Source organism: Capsicum annuum, chromosome 10, assembly GCF_002878395.1.
Source record: "Capsicum annuum cultivar UCD-10X-F1 chromosome 10, UCD10Xv1.1, whole genome shotgun sequence".
Classification (NCBI taxonomy): Eukaryota; Viridiplantae; Streptophyta; class Magnoliopsida; order Solanales; family Solanaceae; genus Capsicum; species Capsicum annuum.
The window spans coordinates 216,040,505-216,059,748 of record NC_061120.1 but is presented as its reverse complement, the minus strand read 5'-3'; the positions used below and the strand labels follow the sequence as shown (position 1 = coordinate 216,059,748).

The following is a 19,244-nucleotide window of genomic DNA, read 5'->3' as shown; positions in this document are numbered from 1 at the left end:
TTTTTTATTTGTTGTATTGTTAACTGTCATGATTCGGGGTTTTATCGGAAACAAATTCTCTACTTAGTGGTATGAATTGCTAGGGGTGTTCACGGGTCGGTTTGAGTCAGTTATTGATCAAAATTACAAACAAACCAACGTAGTCGGTTTTTAAATTTCAAAAATCAAACTAACACAAAAAAATAACCGGTGGTTTGATTCTTGGTGATTTAGTTTGGTTTAGTCTAGATTAGTCTGACTCCAATACTGGTATCGAACACTGAATGAGAAACAAAAAAAAAATTTATTACCTCTAATGATTTTTGTATCTTTAAACTATTCTTCCTCAAATGTGACTTTTAATTATCAAAAAATATAATTCATTATTTATTTTTAATATAAAAAATACTTTTAAATTTTAGAAGTTTTAACAAATATTATAATTTTTTATTATCAATTTTCAATGCCTAACATTTGATGTTTATCAAATACTTTTAATCAACTAATCTGATAGAACTCTTAGCATTTCAAACTATCAAAATATTATAATTTTCTATTATCAAATTTTAATGCCTAATATTTGGTGTTTATCAATTACTTTTAATCAACTAATCTAATAGAACTATTAGCATTTAAAATTATTAAAATATTATAATTTTTTATTATTAATTTTCAATGCCTAACACTTGATGTTTATCAATTAATTTTAATCAACTAATTTAATAATCAACTAATCTAATAGGATTGTTAGCATTTCAAATTATCAATTACTGTTAGTTACTTTTCGAGATGATTTTCTACATTTAGGATTACTAAAATAGGAGCATAATTATCATAACTAATAATGTTATTCTATTTTTAACTTATATCAAATTTAATTAATATTAATTATGGTGACGTGAACTCTAACAAGGAATATATAACATAAATAATTTTATAAAATCAGATATATATTTTTATTAAAATATAATGGCACAAATGAATACGTTTATTTATAAAATCAGATATATATTTTTATTAAAATATAATGGCACAAATGAATACGTTTAAAACAACAGTGACATAATCAACCTTAACTTTCAATTATTGATATAAATAAATTAATTTTAATAGTTGGATCACATATTTTGTTAGCTGTCTTGAACACCTTAATTGTTCATCATTGTAGTTCCATTTATTTTTTTCTCAATTATAGAACTTGCACAAGATCCAACGGCCCACATTATGGGAATATCATAACTATAAAATCATAGTTATTAATTTATTAGAATATTAGAAAACAAACAATCCACTCAGCTTCCTACCTTTTTGACCTTTTCCCCAATAACAATTTTGTTAAAAACATAAAGGAGAAAAGGCCATTATGGATTCTTGATCCAAAATTGTCATCAATATTGTTGATATTCAATTCATATTTGAAGGTAAATTTTCAACACCCTTTTGGTTTTCTTGTTTGTTGATTTACTTTTGTAAGACCCCTTTTGATTTGTATGTAAATTATTTTAGTTTTTATGATGAATTCTTGATGGGTTTTTGTTCTTTTGGTGTTAATATTGGTTCTTGATAAACCCCATGTAGAGTATTGGTGAAAAGATTGGAACTTTTAGCTTTTGTTTTGCTAATTTGGCAGTATGAATTGTAATGGTGCTAAAGGTTGATGGTTTGGGGAACTAGTTGCTAAGTTACTCAGTTTTTATGATGAATCATTGATGGGTTTTTGTTCTTTTTATGTTTCTATTGGTTTTTGATAAACTCTAGGAAGAGTGTTGGTGAAAAGATGCACCCAAGGGTGTGAACTAGTGGTTCAATGAAGTTGGGTTGATCACCATGAGGTCTTAGGTTTAATTTTCAACTGAGATGAGACAAATCTTAGGTGATTTCTTCCCATTTATTTTACTCTTGGTGGACAAAGTTACCTGGTATCTATTGCTGGTGGGAGGTGGCGGATATCCCGTGGAATTAGTCGAGGTGCGCGTTAACTGGCTCGGACACCACGGTAATCATAAAAAGAAAGTATTGGTGAAAAGATTAGAGCTTTTGGAACCTTTAGCTTTTGTCTTAATTGGTTTTTAGCTAATTTGGTAGTATTAATTGCAGTCGTTCAATTTCCAACCAAGGCAAACATTAGGTGATTTCTTCCTATTTGTTCTAGCCTTGATGGACAGAGTTATCTGGTACGTATTGCCGGTGGGAGGTGGCAGGTATCCCGTGGAATTAGTCGAGGTACGGACAAACTGGCCCGAACACCATGGTTATAAAAAAAAGAAAGTGTTGGTGAAAAGATTAGAACTTTTGGAACCTTTAGCTTTTGTCTTAATTGTGTTTTAGCTAATTTGGTAGTATTAATTGTAGTGGTGCTAAAAGATGAGGGTCTATCAGAAACATCCTCTCTATCTCACCTTTGAGGTAGAAGTAAGGTTTGCGTACACCTATCGTCCCCAGACTCCACTTTGTGGGAATACATTGGGTATGTTGTTGTTGTTTCTACAATTCCCTAAGACCCCTTTTGATTTGAGTCTGAATAAGTTAGTTTTAATCAGTGTTATCAAAAGTGAAAAGCGCAAAAAAGCTAAGGTCTGCCGGGGCTTAAAGCGCAAAGCGCATATTAAAGCGTGGGCTTCAATGAAAAAAGGCGCAAAGGGAGAAAAAATATAAATATTTATGTTTAGTCCAAGACTAATAAATTATAAGCATGAATGTCAAATATATGAACAAAGAAATTGAAAAACAATTACGATAAAGTGAGCTAAGGGTACAAGATCATGAACTTGGATATGTCACAGAGCCTCAACTGGCCTTGTTTGCAGATCTGGAAAGCCAAGATACCACTCAAGGTGGCATGTTTCACTTGTCTCTTAGCAAAAGAGGCTGTTTTGACGTATGAGAACTTGAGGAAAAGGGACATTATTTTAGTGACGCATTGCTGCCTTTGTGGGGAAGCAGCTGAGACACAGTGAGCCATTTGTTCCTTCATTGCAGAATCACCGATCAATTATGGAAGATTTTCATCAATCTCAGAGGCATCCAATGGACAATGCCTAGTAAGATTGTTGACCTTACAGAAGATTAAAACAAATTGTATTCTGTTACTTTGTTTTTGGTGTACGAAGAGTCCCATTGTAGATGCAGAAGTAATCCTAGAAGTTTTAGATTCATTGTAGGACTGGTATTATGTTTTTATTATTCACTACTTTCTTGTAAGGGTTTTCAGTAAATTGTTACCTTTTCAAAAAAAAAAAAAGAAGTGAAATATCCAATTGTTTAGCAGCCTCTTCAGAAGAGACTCATTGGCAAGGAAAAGTATGTCTTAAAACTTGATGATGACAGTGAATCTCACATGAAGCGACGGGAAGTGCTCAACACGTTTTGAGCCTCACTTCAGGGCTTAAGTGTGTCTTTGATATCACTGGTATAAATGATGAATTATTGATGGGTTTTCGTACTTTTGGTGTTAATATTGGTTCTTGATAAACCCCATGAAGAGTATTGGCAAAAAGATTAGAATTTCTGGAACTTTTAGCTTGTCTTAATTGTTTTTTTTTTTCTAATTTGGTAGTATTAACTGTAATGGCTCTACGCACTGCAGGAGCTTTAGTGCATTGGGTGTTTTTTAGTGCTAAAAGTTGATTCTTAGTGGAGCCATTGGGGGTAGATTGAATTGAGGAACAGTAGTGAGATTGCTCAGTTTTTACGATGAATCATCAATGGGTTTTCGTCTTTTTGGTGTTAATATTGGGTCTTGATAAACCCCAGGAAGAGTATTTGGGAAAATATTAATTTTTTTTTGGAACTTTTAGCTTTTGTCTTAATTGGGTTTTGCTAATTTGGCAGTATCAATTATAATGGTGCTGCACATAGCGGGAGCTTTAGTGCACCGGGCTTCCCTTTTTTTTAGTGCTAAAAGTTGATTCTTAGTAGAGCGATTGGAGATAGATTGAATTGAGGAATCAGTTGGTAGGTTGCTCAGTTTTTATGATGAATCATTGGTGATTTGTAGTCAACTATGCTTCTGCAGAAGGTTAATAGAGTAGAACAAACAGAAATAGAAATAGAGTAAATGCAGAAAGATAAATATAGACAGAGTTTTATACTAGTTCGGATCATTGATGTGGTGCTTAATACAGTTCTCTTGGGTTACAAGGTTTCCTTGGAGCTTTGTTGAGTAACATTAGTACATAGAATTGTTAAAGTAAGGTACTGAGAACTCCCTTGAACTGATCTGAATTCAGTTCTACCTTTTGCTCTGCTGCCTATTCTCTTCTTTCTTTTGTACTCACTAGTAAGCTATTACAGATTACAGTGCTTTAGTATGATATAGAAGGGATTAGGAATGCTCAAGTGGAGTTGTACAATTGCTTCTTCAGTCTTCGTCTTCTTTATATATGCCTCTTGTGATGGAGAAGTGATCTTCCCTTGATCTCTTACTGATTGCTCTAAGGTAACCCCAAGGGATGTGCTCAATCAAGAATGATTTGAATGGATCTTGATTGAGGCATGATTGACATTCAATTTGACAGATTTCCTTGTGAGAAAGAGATCTTGAACGGAATATCTGCTGTCAATGTTGAGCACCGTTGGCTTGTTGCTGCTGCGACTTCTATAAATTTCTTGACTTCATTTGCTGTCTTTCCAAGTTAGCTTTGGCTTGATTGAGGATGTAATCCCTTCCTTGATGCTTAAATGCTGCGATCTACAGTTTCCTGGATTGGTTGTTATTTTTTCCATATTTGTGTCTTTGACAGATTCTGAGGTCCTTGAATACCGTCTTTGCCTTGCCAATAAAACAGCTCCTTCCTGGTGAATTGACATCTTAACATTGGATCTTGGCACTTTCATTGCAATGAGATTTGCTTTCCTTGTGATAGGTTCTTCTTTCCGTTCTGATCTGCGCAGCAGAATATATTGCAATGGTTAGTTGTCATCATCGAAATCTACAAGGATAACAATCTCCCCCTTTTTGATGATGACAATCATATGGGGTGTTATTTATTCATGTACATCCCTGAGTATTTGGGATGTTTACTCCCCCTGAATGTATGGCTGGAGATGACTGTTAAGCTCCCCCTCATTCTTTGGCTCTCAAGGGAATTGAGTTTCCCAGTGTGTGACATTTCTGCAAGTGATGATAAGAAAAATACGGCACATAGGACATGGACATAATTTATATTCAACAATTAAATATTTGCATCAATCAACAATACCACCGAGAGAGAGATGCAAAACCAAGACATGATCAAAACATGATAAAGAACAAGCAACATGCATAGATATTCTCCGTCTTCAGAATAAAAAAGGATAAGCAGTTGCGGGAGGAAGGAGTTAGGGTCTTGGTTAGAACACCATAGAGTTTATACAGACCAAGAGATTGAAGCCTGGCAGGGGCACAAAAAAAAAAGAGTTCAGGTGTCTAACGACCACCAAGAAAGTACTTAAAGGTATTGATCACCCTTTGAGAGATTGAGTGATAGGATTTTTCAGTGTTCTTGGAGGAAAGCAACAGTAGCTCCATGTTGGAAGTATCAATCACCTTCGTAGCAGAGTCAGCGTTCCTGGGGATTTGGTTCACAGACTTGACTTCTTCACGCTGCAGGTGATCAGCAGCCAACTGTACCTTGCTTACGTCCGTGCTGGTCCTGGCACCTTTAGAGAGATTAATCAGCACGGTCAGAGATTCTTGGATGTTCTGCATCCCAGCAGACATAGTGACTAGGGAGTCCTTGATCTCAGCTATTTCCTTTTTCCAACTTGAAGTGGGAACATCTGTGCTTTTGTCTTCACCAGTTGGGGTTGGCTTGGTCTTTGAAACTGACTTTTTAGACCACTTACCATCAACAAGAAGGTAACCCAAGTTGGTAAAAGTTCGACTGTCATATGTTGCACTGATCTCCTTGGGAGGAAAGCCAGAGAGGTCCAGGAATAGGGAACGCAGGATTCTAGAGATCAAGATACCATAAGGAAGGTTTGCTGCAGAGCTGGAGTCATCCGCACTCTCAACCATGTAAGCCAAAAACCATTCAGCCCAATTTATTCTTATCTTCTTCAGCAGGCAGTACAGAACAAAAACATCCCTGTTAGTAAGAGAACTAAACGAACCTTTACGAGGAAAGAGAGTGGTGGCAATAATGTGGGCTAGGATTCTGTTTTCAAAACAGAGAGTAGAGGGCCCAAAGTCTGCCAAATTTGAGCCCGGTTCAGAGATAAACACCTTTGCTTCATCGAGAGACACCTCAAAATCCTCAGGCCAACCACCATTCATATAGGGGACCCTTCCAGAGAACTTGGTACCAAAAACTTTTTCAAACAAGTAAAGACTGAGCACAATACGATTTCCCAGCACTAGAGTTTCGATTTCACCACTATCTTTTGAAACCCTAAGGTTTGCATAGAACATTCGAACTGGTTCCTCAAACACTTTATTGTCACAGAGTTGAAAAAATGGAGATAATTTCTGGGCGTTGAAGATAGTACTTACAGGGCAGTGAGAGTCCTCAATCTGTTCCAGGTTTATGACCCTTCCATTTGCAATGGGCCTGAACTTGAAAGCAAAGTACCGTTTCTTTTCTGAGACTCCCCAAAAGAGTTGCATGTCTTGAAGACTGAAATCATCGGACTTCTCCGACTTGAATTTTTTGTTAGCATGACCTTGAGGGACAATTTTCTTCTTATAGCAGGTCTTGGATGATTCAGCAACTTCATCATTTGAAGAATCTGAGATAAGATCCACAATGTCATCTGTTTCTCCAGAGCTTTGAAAACGCTTGCTTGTGCGTCTGATGGGGACGAAGGAGATTTTGTTTATTGCCATTTGAGAGGGTTTTGAAGAGAAGGAAGAGAGGAGAATAGTGAAAGGATAGATGAATTGGAAGTGAAGAGGAAGAGGGTTTATAAAGTCGGTGAAAGATGGTCCAAAGGTTTGCTGGATGAGAAAGGATTGATGCTGAAAAGGTGTATGGGAAAGAGTGAGTAATTAAAGAATAGGACAAACATGGAAGGTGAAACAAATAACAACAACAACAACATACCCAGAATATTCCAAAAAAGTGGGGTCTGGGAGGGGTACAATGTACGCAGTCCGTACCACTACCTCAGAGGTGAGGTAGAGAGGCTGTTTCCGAATCACCCCTGGCTCGAGACAAAAATACTCTAGAGAAGGACATAATATAAGAAGAAGAAATAATAGATAGAAATAAACAACAGATAATGACCAAAAAATAAGCCTACCACAAAGTAGTACCGAACTCCTAAGTTGCTTGGACTCTTCCAAAACGTCTAAAGGCGCATGTCGGATCCTCCAAAAATAGTGTATTTTTGAAGGATCCGACACAGGTGCGGCAACATTTTTGGAGAGTCGAGCAACTTAGCCAAACTCGACCTCCTGAAACCTATGTTGCTCGGATTCGTCAAGAATGTCCACGAGTGCGTGCCGGATTCTCCAATAATAGTGTATATTTGGAGAATCCGACACGGTGCAACATCGAAAGTGAAGAATCCGCACAACTTAGCCTGAAACAATAGACATCACCAAAACTCCAAGACGAAGACACTACAAGCAAAGCACTATGATAGCTAGAATGTATATCAAGACAAAACACAACTACCTACTAGCAGAGACGTACTCCTACCTACTACCCATCTACCTTAATTTTCTTCCTCCACATCTTCCTATCTAGGAAGGCGAAACAAATATGGAAAATAAATAAAAGGAACACGGAGCAAAATAAAAATAATACAACAACAACAACAAACCCAGTATATTCCCACATAGTGGGGTCGGGGAGGGTAAAATGTACGCAGTCCATACCACTATCCCGAAGGAGTAGAGAGGCTGTTTCCGATAGGCCCCCGGCTCAAGACAAAAGACCGTAGACCAACAGTCGTGCAACATGATAGCAAAATAAAAATAATAAGTAGGGAAAATAAATAAAGAGAACATGGAGCAAAACAAGAATTATAACTTTTATAGGCATATAAGGAAAAAATAACTTAAGCATTTAAAGCAATTTAATTTTTAAAATAGGTAGCACCAAGGCTATCTATAAGGTAGCAAAAACGTTCCTCTAGGCGAGGTTTTCTAAAAACGTCAGCCAATTGATTTTTTGAATTGAGAAATTCCAAATGAAATCGCCAGTTTCAACATAATCTCGAATAAAATGATGTTTGATGTCTATATGCTCAGCTTTGGAATGGTGCATAGTGCATTTTTATTTTTATTTTTACAATGGTAAACTTTACTTCTATGTATCCACAGGTATACTACATCAAAGTGTAGTCTCGCTTTGCAAAAGTTGTTGCTTTACAAAATCCTAAGATTTCTAAATATAGCCGCTAGTCAATAGCATTAAAAGCTTCTTCTGTGCTATCTATAACTACTTGTTTACACCAAAAATAATAAAAGCCTAAACAGTCTGGCTTAATCTTCTGCATATTGATCTGCTTGCCTTCAAAACATCTCCGATTCCTCTCTTTCCATACAGTCCATCAAATGCATGCTGGGACCAGCTTCCATCTCTTCTCTTTCTTTACCGCATTGTCATCTCTATTCCAACTTCTTAGCACTTCAATTCTTCCATGTTTACCCATTTTATCTTCCTCTTATGGATGAACATTTGTCACGACTGATCTGTCCATGTGCAGTGCAAAAAGAGATGGTTGACAGCCTCAACTTGTTCTTCACATAGATAGCATCTGGAGCATAAATTGAATTTTTTTTGGGGTTCAGATTCTCATGAGTGAGAACTGCTTCCTTTGCCCGTAGCTAAGTAAAATAGTTAACTTTATAAGGCACTTTGATCTTCCAAATCATTTTCCATGGCCACCCTCTCTCATGTGAACCTGTTGCTGTCAGCTCCTTGTAGGCTGACCTGACAATGAAGATCCCTTTATTATCCACCTTCCACACCAAGCTGTCCCTCTCTTCCCTTAGGATAAAGGTTTGAGGAACTGTCTCCTTGAATGCAGCTTACTGGTCATTTCTCTATCATTCAGTTTCCTTCTGAAATATAGGTTCCATCCTTGTTTTGTCCATAAGTCTGCCACAGTGGCATCTTGACGTTGCCATAGACTGTAAAGCTCAGGAAAGGTCTGGTTCAGAGTCTCGTGCCCACACCATTTATCATTCCAGTAAGCCACCTCTCACCATCTCCAGCCTTGCACCTTGTCCTGCTAGAAACTATTTCCCATAGGTTCCTAATGGATCTTCATATACTGCCATTGTATGGACTGATGTCCTTTTCTGTCATCCATTTGTCTTGAAGACCATATTTTGTTCTAATCACCTCTTCCCATAGAGCTTCTTCTGGGGATGCAAACTTCCATTATCACTTCATCATCAAGCACTTGTTCTGTATACTCAGAACTCTGATGTTGAGACTACCTCCTCTCTTGCTTGCCAGGAGTTCCTCCCATTTTACTAAATGATATTTCTGCTCATCTTCACCACCTCGCCATAGAAAATTCCTCCGGATAACATCTACTTTAGTCACACTTATTGTGATAGGGGACACTGACATCAAATAGGAAAGGAGAGAATCTAATACACTATGGATCAGAGTAAGTCTACCTCCGATGAAAGATAGACTTTTCCAATTTGTCAACTACCTTTCGCATTTCTTTATTACACCACTCCAATTTTCCTTAGATATATTGTGGGGAGTTCACCCACTATCCCCCTAGCTTCTCTGCCAAATCCTCAATATTGGAGACTCTATTAACTGGGTAAATGAACCTTCTACTCCAATTAATGTGCAATCCAGGTACTGCTTCAAAAATGTTGAAGATGACTCTTAGTAACAACATTTTTTCCTCTGTGGCTCCACAAAACACTAGATACTGCAGATGTGTTCTAATAGGACTGGTATTTATCACATAGTATGAGGACAAAATCATAAGATAGCAGGAGCTTTAGTGTATCGGACTGCCTTTTTTTATGAGCACAAAATCATAAGATAGACCATAATCGATTAGTTGATGCATCATCTATAGTAGTTGACTCCCACAATTTTCCAGGGCTAAATATTCTGCCTTAATGATGGAAAGAGCCACTAATGTTTGTTTCTTGCTGGCTATGAAATGAGAGATTCGCCAAGAATTTGACACGTACCAATAGTGCTTTTGCTATTTGTTTCATCAATTGCAAATCAACATCTGATACCAGAGGCCAAGATCTTGAGTTCTGTTCAAGTAACGAATAATTCATTTAGCTGCAGTAAGATTTGATTCCTTGAGAGCTGACTGGAATCTAGCACATTTGCATATGCTGAACAATGATGTCTTGTTGATTGACAGTAAGATACAGCAGAGATCCAATCATTCCACGATAAATTTTTTCACTCACAAGAAAGTTGATGGACACATTGGAGTCCCAAAAGCTTTTCCTTTTTTCATTCCAAACTTCTTTATAAGTTCTTTTATATACTTGGGTTTGACTGATGAAAGTTCCATCAGTTGACTGCTTAATGTGCAGTCCTAGGAGGTAGGTGAGTTCTCCCATCAATGCTCATTTCATTTCCCCTTTCATAAGATCATCAAATTTCTCGCATAATAAAGGGTCAGAGCTTCCAAAAATTATATCATCAACATAGACTTGAAACATCAAAATGTTTGAGAAAGATCTTTGAATGATAAGCTTAGTGTCAATTTCTTTCCTCTTTGAAAATTGTTGTTTAAGAGAAAGGAGCTCAAACATTCGTAACCAAGCTTTTGGAGCTTGTTTTAGACTGTCTAGAGCTTTAGAGAGTTTTTAAAACAGAATCAAGGAAAGGAAGACACTTCAAAACTTGGAAGTTGTTTAACAAGAACTTTTTCCTTTATGAAACCATTTGAGAAGGCACTTTTAACATCCACTCAAAAGAGTTTAAATCTTTTAAAAGAAGCAAAAGCTAATAAAATGCGGATAGCTCCTAACCTTGCCACAAGAGCAAAAGTTTCGTCATAATACTTTCTTTCTGCAAATGGTGTTAATTGGGTTTTGCTAATTTGACATTACTAATTGTGATGATGCTAAAAGTTGATTCTTAGTAGAGCCAATGGTGTTAATGATTTGGTATAGTTTGGAGGTAGATTGAATTGGGGTAATTAGTTGCTAAATTACTCTGTTTTCATGATGAATCATCGATGGATTTACGTCCCTTCCCTGTTTCTATTGGTTTGTGATAAACCCCACTAAGTATTTGGCAAAAAGATTAAGAATTTTGGCACCTCTAGCTTTTGTCTTAATTATTGTAATGGTGCTAAAAGTTGATACCCCCGGAAGAGTATTGGCAAAAAGATTAAGAATTTCAGAACTTTAGCTTTTGTCTTAATTGGTTTTGCTAATTCGGTAGTATTATAAGTGATGATGCCTAAAGGGATTCTCAGTAGAGTTAATATTACTATGTGGTATTGTTTGGGGTAGGATGAATTGTGTAATTAGTTGATTCAGTTCAGTGTTAGATTCTCCTGGCATTTGCAGGAAGAGTTTATAGTACATTTGATACCATCTAACGGAGTGGTAAACAAAGAGTTTCTTATGATGTGACAACTTTCATGTCTTAGTCTAAACTACTCAGTTTTCATGATGAATCATGGATGGGTTTTCGTCCTTTTACTCAGTTCAATTGTAGCTTCTCCAGTACTTGTAGAAAGAGTTTATAGTACATTTGAAACATTAAACAAAGTAATAATTTAAGAGTTTCTTATAATTTTTCTTAAATATCATGTATTTTATGGGGCCGTTTAAACAACCTCTTGTAGAAATGCAGGTTAAGGCTGGATACAATAGACCCATGTGGTCTGGCCCTTCCCTGGACCAGGCTGCCCTTTATCATGCCTTTTATGGTAATTTTCCTCTTAATTATACAAGAGCTGATCTTAGGCTTATATCACTTATGAGTGGAATATGACAAAGCAGCTATGCCTGAATCTCAAAACTAATCTGGTTTGGATATATGAATTCTCAATATCTTTCTGCTGTTGTTCGACCTGATTCGTTCTATTGCTAATAGTTTATCGTTTAAGAAAGATACCAGAGTGGTCAATTGATTTTGGCTTCAAAGAAAGCATCTATCTGAAATTGCTATTAGATGCAGATACTGTATGATATAGGGTTTCTAATTTTAAGCAAACAACCTCATGTGTACCAAAGAATGTTCAGTGCACAGGAGTCGAGAGTTAATATGCTTCTTTAAACCAAGCAATAACACGATCATTGCTGCATTTATATATCCAGAATATACGCCTTAGATTTTTAATCTGGGTTTTTCACTTATGACTTTTGAGTATTTAACTCTATTTACTTTATGTTAGGCATGTGCTGTAAATGAGAGTTCTCGAGCAATATTGGGTTCATTCAGCGAGTTAGTTTAAAGCTCTAACAGCAAGCCTGGTTTACAACAGTTTGGTGAAAGGTCAGCATTTTTTCCCTTGAATACTAAGTTTGGAGCTTCTCTACCTCTTTAGAGGTAGTGGTATGGACTACGTACACTCTACCCTCCCCCGACCCCACTTTGTGGGAATATACTGGGTTTGTTGTTGTTGTTGTTGTTTTAATACTAAGTTTGGAAGCTTTAACATATGCCTAACATTCTAGTCTGTAAGTCTTCCCAAATGTCCTTCTAAAACGATGTGCATCTTCTGAAAGGAATTTTTCATCAATATCTTAACCATAAGAACTGCAACTTGTTTGGGACTGAGGCGTGTATGTTATTGATGTTACACCAACAGAAAATATACATGGAACCCACCTTTATTATTCCAGAGATCAACCTTTCTCATGTGTTTTTTTTTTCTATTCCTAAATAACAAAATAGCCACCCACATACAATGCTTGTTTTTGACTCAGTTCGTTACAAGTTATATCGAAATCATACTTGGACATTGAATTTGGCCTGGTTGACAACATTTTGGTGAAAGGTGAGAATTTTTTCCCTTTAACACCAAGTTTGGAAGCTTTAGCATATGCTTAACATTCTAGTCTGTAAGTCTTCCAAAATGTCCTAATAAAACGATGCGCATCTTCTGAAAGGAATTTTTCACCAATATCTTAACCATAAGAACTGAAACTTGTTTGGGACTGAGGCGTGTTTGTAGTTGATGTTACACCAAAAGAGAATATTATATGGAGCTCACCTTTATTATTCCACAAAAAAAACCTTTCTCCTTTGTGTCTTTTTCTATTCCTTAATAACAAAATAGCCTCCCACATACCACGCTTGTTTTCGACTTGGGTCGTTACGAATTATATCAAAATCATAATATGGATAATTTGGATAAGATCAAAAGTGAGCTTGTTAGGTATGCTTGTTATGAAGTGGCTTGGCACTCCATGGACAATGCCTAAAACTGTGAAATAAATATTTTTCTGATGGAAGAGCGGGAGAAGGAAGAAAAGACGGAGAGCTTCGAACATGGTTCCACTTGCTTTAACGTAGGTAGTGTAGAGAGAGGATAACAACAGAGCTTTGAAGGAGTAGAGTTGAGTTTCTCTCAGTTGAGGAATAGCCTGTGTTCCCTTATTTACTTTTGGTGTAATCAAAAGTCCCTAGCAGTGGTTAGAGTACTGCTTTCATACGGCGGGAGTCATTGGTTCAAATCCAATAGTAGGTAAAACTTAGTAGATACCAGAGTCAATGGTATCTAATAAGGTTTACGACCCACCTTTAATGATATTTATTTTTTGATTTTGTATCTTTTCTATTTCATTTTTGAATTTGAATTTTTGCATCAGAATTGGCTTCTGTTTGATTGTATTTGATTGTATTCACCTGACAGAATCTAAATAGGATTAGCAAGAGAACTTTTTATTATTCGAACGTACTAACTAGTCGTATTAACTAGTTATGCAATCGGATTATAGCCGCTACCCGTGTTCTAGCTCATCGGAGAGGAGTTTGTAGAGAATTGTATTTTATAGATTTGTTACCATTTGGTATTTTCCTTGTATACGGTCAGTTTGGCCATGTTTAATTTTTAGTTTCGTATATTTTGCCTAAGATGCAATTTTGACTTCTCAGGTCAGAATGGCATCGTCTGCTGACTCATGGATGCGAGAATTTAATGAAGCATCCAAACTTGCGGATGAAGTCGGTTCTATGATTTCTGCAAAGAGCTCTTTGCTCTCTTCCGGACCTGAAACGCAGCGTCATTTATCTGCAGCTCGGAGAAAGATCACTATACTAAAGACTAGGCTTGATACTCTCCAGTCCCTTCTGCCAACGCTCCCAAGCAAGCAGCCTTTGTAAGAAAACTGCATAAAGACTTCTATATGGTGTTTGATGATAGTATGCAAAGTTGTATTTCAATTTAAAATGATATCTTTCGAAAGTACTCATGATTAAACAGAAAACTGGCAAATGAAGGATTTCATGCTGCTTCAAATATTTACTTTGACATTTGCTGTTCCATAGCTTGTGCACAGAGCTGCATTATCATTGACTCGAAAATTTACTTCATGAATATATCCTTAATCATGATCTATTTCTCCATTTATTCCCTTAGTTTTGGAGTTAGATTCCTGCAGGCCTTCCAGTTTCAGATGTAAGATAGCTGCTCAGATTTTAAGTTATGCTTATAACCCGCTGTGGTAATGGGTAAAACTGAATGTTGATAAATTTTTTAATCTAAACCCACTGTTGTTACAAGACACAATTTGCAACTTGAACATAAAATCAAAATCACTATTCAAAAGTGAGTTAATTAGTACTGGGTTTGTTTTGCATAGGATCTAGTTGGTGGAGTGGGGCATAATGATTGAGAGGATTACAGGGGGGCAGAGAGGTTAGGAAGAGCTGTATTGCTGGAGTTGTGGACTGAGGACTGAGGAGAGTGTGGCTCCAATGATGTTTGACGCGAGTTAAGGGAGAGGGCTGAATAAATGCTGGTCAGCTTACAAATAATACGGTAAAGTTGCTGCCATGTGACCAGGAGGTCACACGTTCAAGCTGTGGAGACAGCCTCTTGCCGAAATGCAGGGTAAAGCTGCGGTAGCGTATAATAAAACCTTGTGGTTTGGCCCTTTCCCGGACCCCACGTGTAGCGGGAGCTTTAGTGCACGGGCTGCCTATGGTAAAAGTTCATTTTCTGGAGTTAAGTACACTACTAGTTGTTCCGGGAAAAAAAAACTTACAGTTTAGTCCATTAGCTGGTGGCGTTAAAATATTCTGATTCGAAATGGAAGTGGAGTAAACGGCTTTTCTCCCCATGACCTTCTCTTGAATTCTCAAAAATTTTCGTGAATCCATTAATCATGGAATCTTTTTTCATAAGTGGTTGTGTGGAAAATTTTAAGTTTTCTTGTGAAGATGATTAGTTTAATTCTATGGAAACAAACCAATTTATATGATGTGGATGTAATCAATGTCTATAAGCGTGTTACCACATAAGGCAAGTTCTTTTCTGTGTGTTGTCTAACAACTGTTGTAAGCTGTGATACATTAAAATGTCTTTTGAGATCAATCTCTACACCTTTTATGCCAAGAAATTTTCAGTTATTTCACAAGCAGATAATGAAAATTGCCCCTTTAGATAGGAGGGTTTGGATATCGCGGATTAGGTTAGAAGGTTAATAGGTAGTAGAGTGTTATCTTTCTTTTAGATGGGATTAGGTTCGGTGGTAGTCTGGAGCACCATGTCTGCTGTAGTATTAGTCAGTCATATTCATGTAGTTTCTTGCTTTCATTATCTGTTACCATCTGTCAAATTTTATTAGTTTCGGCATTTTACTGGCATGTTGTTGTTGTATTAATGATTCCTTACTTGTAAACAGAACCAAAAAGGAGATGAAACGTCGTCATGACATGCTCGATAATCTGGTTACGAAAGCTAATCAGATGGCAACTACACTCAACATGAATCACCTAGCAAATAGGGACAGCTTGCTTGGACCAGAAACTAAGCGACCTGATGTTATCAGTAGGGCAACTGGTCTTGACAACCAGGGTCTTGTAGGTTTTCAACGACAAGTTATGAAAGGCATCTCCTCATACACTAGGAATCAACGTGCTCTTTTCTTGTTCCTTTTGAAAAACTTATTGACGTGGTTGTCTTTTCATTTATACGTAAAACAGAGCAGGACGAGGATCTTGATAAATTGGAGGAGACAGTGACAAGCACAAAACATGTTGCATTAGCAATCAACGAGGAGCTGAACCTACATACTGCACTACTGGTGGGTGATATCACTGCGAAAAGTTTTAGTACTTTTAACATTTTATGATTTTTGTCCGACCCTTGAATTTATATCTTGTCATCCAACTCGGTTACTATATTTTAACAGCATAATGTTTTTATATGTTATGCAGGATAACTTGGATTACCACGTTGATACAACAAACTCCCGGCTTCTGGTACTGCTTGTTTCGTTATGCTTCAAATTGACTTTATTTTGGTTTTGTTGGTGTGTGTGTGTGTGTTACATGGGTTATTTCATTTTTATATATACAAAAACAAAACAAACGTGATTTTGCTTTTGCTAAAGTAAAATAGTTTATTACTATGCAGTATAACTACTAAAACCCAATGTTACCATATTAATAAGTAGAGAATAGAACAAGATTTTGTACGATAATCAAAATGCTAATGGGTGCATTAGCATTCAAAGCCGTAGGTGATAAAATTGGAGCAGAGGAGAAAGCTTAATGGCATAATACATAAACAAACACTGAAACTTGGCCTCATCACTCCCACTTTGAAGTGCGCGTCTAAACACCTCAACTTGATCCCAACTGATAACAAAACACTCCAACTCATCCTTGCTGCATCTCTAGGACACCCCATGCTGAAGTGACACATAAATTTTAGAGTTGTCTTTATAGTCATTTTGTACGTTGGAGTGTTGGAGTATTCAACTGATACAATAGAGACGAGTTGAGGTGTCTAGATGTGCATACTCAAAGTTGAAGTGTTTACTTGCTAACTAATGTCAAGTTTATGTTTATGTATTATGCGTTGACTAATTGTATGGTCTTAATTGTGTGCATCTTTTGAAATTTTGAATCCAACATGCCATATTAAAAAGTGAATTCTCTGATTTTGTCGCGCCTAAGCTAATGTGATTCGCATTATCCTTTTAAACAGAGGGTGCAACGGAGATTGGCATTTTTGAATAAGCGCACAAAAGGCGGCTGTACTTGGTTGTGCCTTTTGGTCATATTCATCGTTATTCTAGCTGTCGTCATCTTCCTCTTCGTAAAGTACTTGTAGATTATCCATGACGATAAAGTATCATCCAATTCTTCTATTGTTCATCATTGGCGACAAGAGAAGCCAGACGTTGCTTTCCTCCTGCAATTCTTCAATCTACTTCAAAAGTTCTAGCTATACAAGGACCGCGAATTTGTCCTGCATTCGTTATGAAAGTATGTATTATGTATATCTTGTGTTTTTCGCGTAACACAATAGAGCTTTATACTTAATTTAAGTAGAAAAAAGAAAACTCTGCCATGGATACCAGTGGTAGTTGTGTAGAGACAAGTCTTGTGAACATATTAAATTTATGGTGCAATGCATTTTTTTCAGGCTTATACTGGCTGTACTGTTTCTGCAATTTAGCTATTTTTACTATAGATAAGCATCCAGTGCCCCCGAAATATGAAGAAAGTTGCTACGACACACTCCAACTTCAGGAGGGTTGTATTACCCCCCGAACTCAATTTTAGCGTGGTTTTATCGCCCTTTTGTGCTGATGTGGCACCTTGCGTGAAGTTAAACATCTTAGACGTGCGAAGGACTGCTATGTGCCACGTCAGCTAAAAAGGTTCAAAAATACGCTAAAATTTAGTTCAGGAAGTGCATCGTAACAAATTTGGTCATAGTTCAACGGGTACTAGATGCTTCTCATTTTATTGTCAAACTATTTCACTAGTTCAGCGGTTTGGTGTTTTTATTTGCCTATAATACATCGGAATGTGTATAACAGGGAGTACAATAAGCAAATAGTGTTAGTGCACATTCAGATCTCGCTATAACAGTCATCTCTATAAAATGTCACTATTACGGTCAAACTTTTCTTGTAATCGACTTTTATGTATTGTATAGGGGTGTCCATAGGTCGGGTTGGTTCGGTTTTTCATTAAAATATAATCAAATCAATAATGTCAGTTTTCTAAATCTATAAACCAAATTAAACCAATATACAATCGATTTTTATATTTCGGTTTTAATCGATTTTTTTCGATTTTTTTGTTTTTTCGATTTTTTTTCTCGGTTTTTTTACAATTATAATGTGATTGAAGAAAAAATTAAATATTTTTACTAAAAAGATTAAAAAAAAAAAAAACAATGGTCATAGAGTAGTTCCAATTAAAATTAAGTTGGCAAATTACTAAGACGTTTAAACTACTATCTCTCAAAGTAATATTATGTGGATATTCAGTGGTTCAATTTGTAAGTCACTAGTCACAATAGCTTGTCTGAAAGTTTCTTTCACATAAAATGTGAGCATAAAGAAGAATGAAGAATTGGAGACAACTTATTAAAAATTTAACTCCATAAAATAATTAACTATAACATAATTTCATAAGAAAAAAGAGAGAAGAGAAATAAACCTAAATTAAAACTTGACGAATGAGGAGAATGAGAAAAGTAAGATGAGGAAATAATGAGAACTCTCTGAAAACTTGGAAAGTAAAATTTAAAATGAAGCAATGAAGAGTTATAGATTTTTATATTAATATTGGGTTTTGTATTAATCTGTTACTAATGGATAAATATTAGGGAAAAGGACAACAATAGCACTTAAAACTAAAATAATATCATAAAAATAACACTCAAAATTAAATACCATATAAATAGCCACAAACTAATTTCACTAGCCAACCTTCACTGTCATACGCTTAAACATAATTGAAAATGTCGTTAAAGTAACTTTCCCTTTCTTTCTTTCCTTTTCATTCACAATTTCCTTTCCATTCAAACTCCCAAACCTCCATTCTTTTACCTTTTTCGATACTTCAATTAATCTTTCTTATTCCATAAATTTTGTATAAAATCTCCAAAAATCTGCATTCAATTAGCTTCTTATAATTTTTTCTCATTGTAAATTTGCTCAAAATTGATACAAAATAATGACTTCAACTTCAGTTTTAGTTTCAATAATGATAAAATACGGAGGTCAGTGGATATAAAAGAGTATCAACTGAGTATAAGAATTGCATGTGCATGCAAAGAATTCCCTCTTCCTTTTTAAAAAAGTATATCAATGTAGTATAAAAGTGTATCAATGTGACATAAAAATGTATTAAATAGGTATAAAGACTGTATGCATCCATAGGTTCCCCTTTTTTTTTTTTTTT

The 19,244-nt window shown here is 36.1% G+C and overlaps 1 protein-coding gene across 3 annotated transcripts; it reads left to right on the top strand.

Moving 5' to 3' along the window:
- Positions 1-1,139: 1,139 nt before the first annotated feature.
- LOC107843753 (syntaxin-51) lies at positions 1,140-17,474 on the top strand. Of its 3 annotated transcripts, XM_047397380.1 has the most exons (9): positions 1,140-1,400; positions 2,787-3,020; positions 11,718-11,793; positions 12,262-12,362; positions 13,968-14,191; positions 15,719-15,924; positions 16,020-16,120; positions 16,254-16,298; positions 17,029-17,474. In XM_047397380.1, exons 5-9 carry the CDS (start codon positions 13,974-13,976, stop codon positions 17,152-17,154), a joined length of 696 nt encoding a protein of 231 aa, XP_047253336.1. In that variant the 5' UTR covers positions 1,140-1,400; positions 2,787-3,020; positions 11,718-11,793; positions 12,262-12,362; positions 13,968-13,973; the 3' UTR covers positions 17,155-17,474. The 3 variants fall into 3 exon arrangements, with proteins under 3 accessions (XP_047253336.1, XP_016543622.1, XP_016543623.1); XM_016688136.2 differs by lacking the exon at positions 11,718-11,793; XM_016688137.2 differs by lacking the exons at positions 2,787-3,020; positions 11,718-11,793.
- The last annotated feature ends 1,770 nt before the right edge of the window (positions 17,475-19,244 follow it).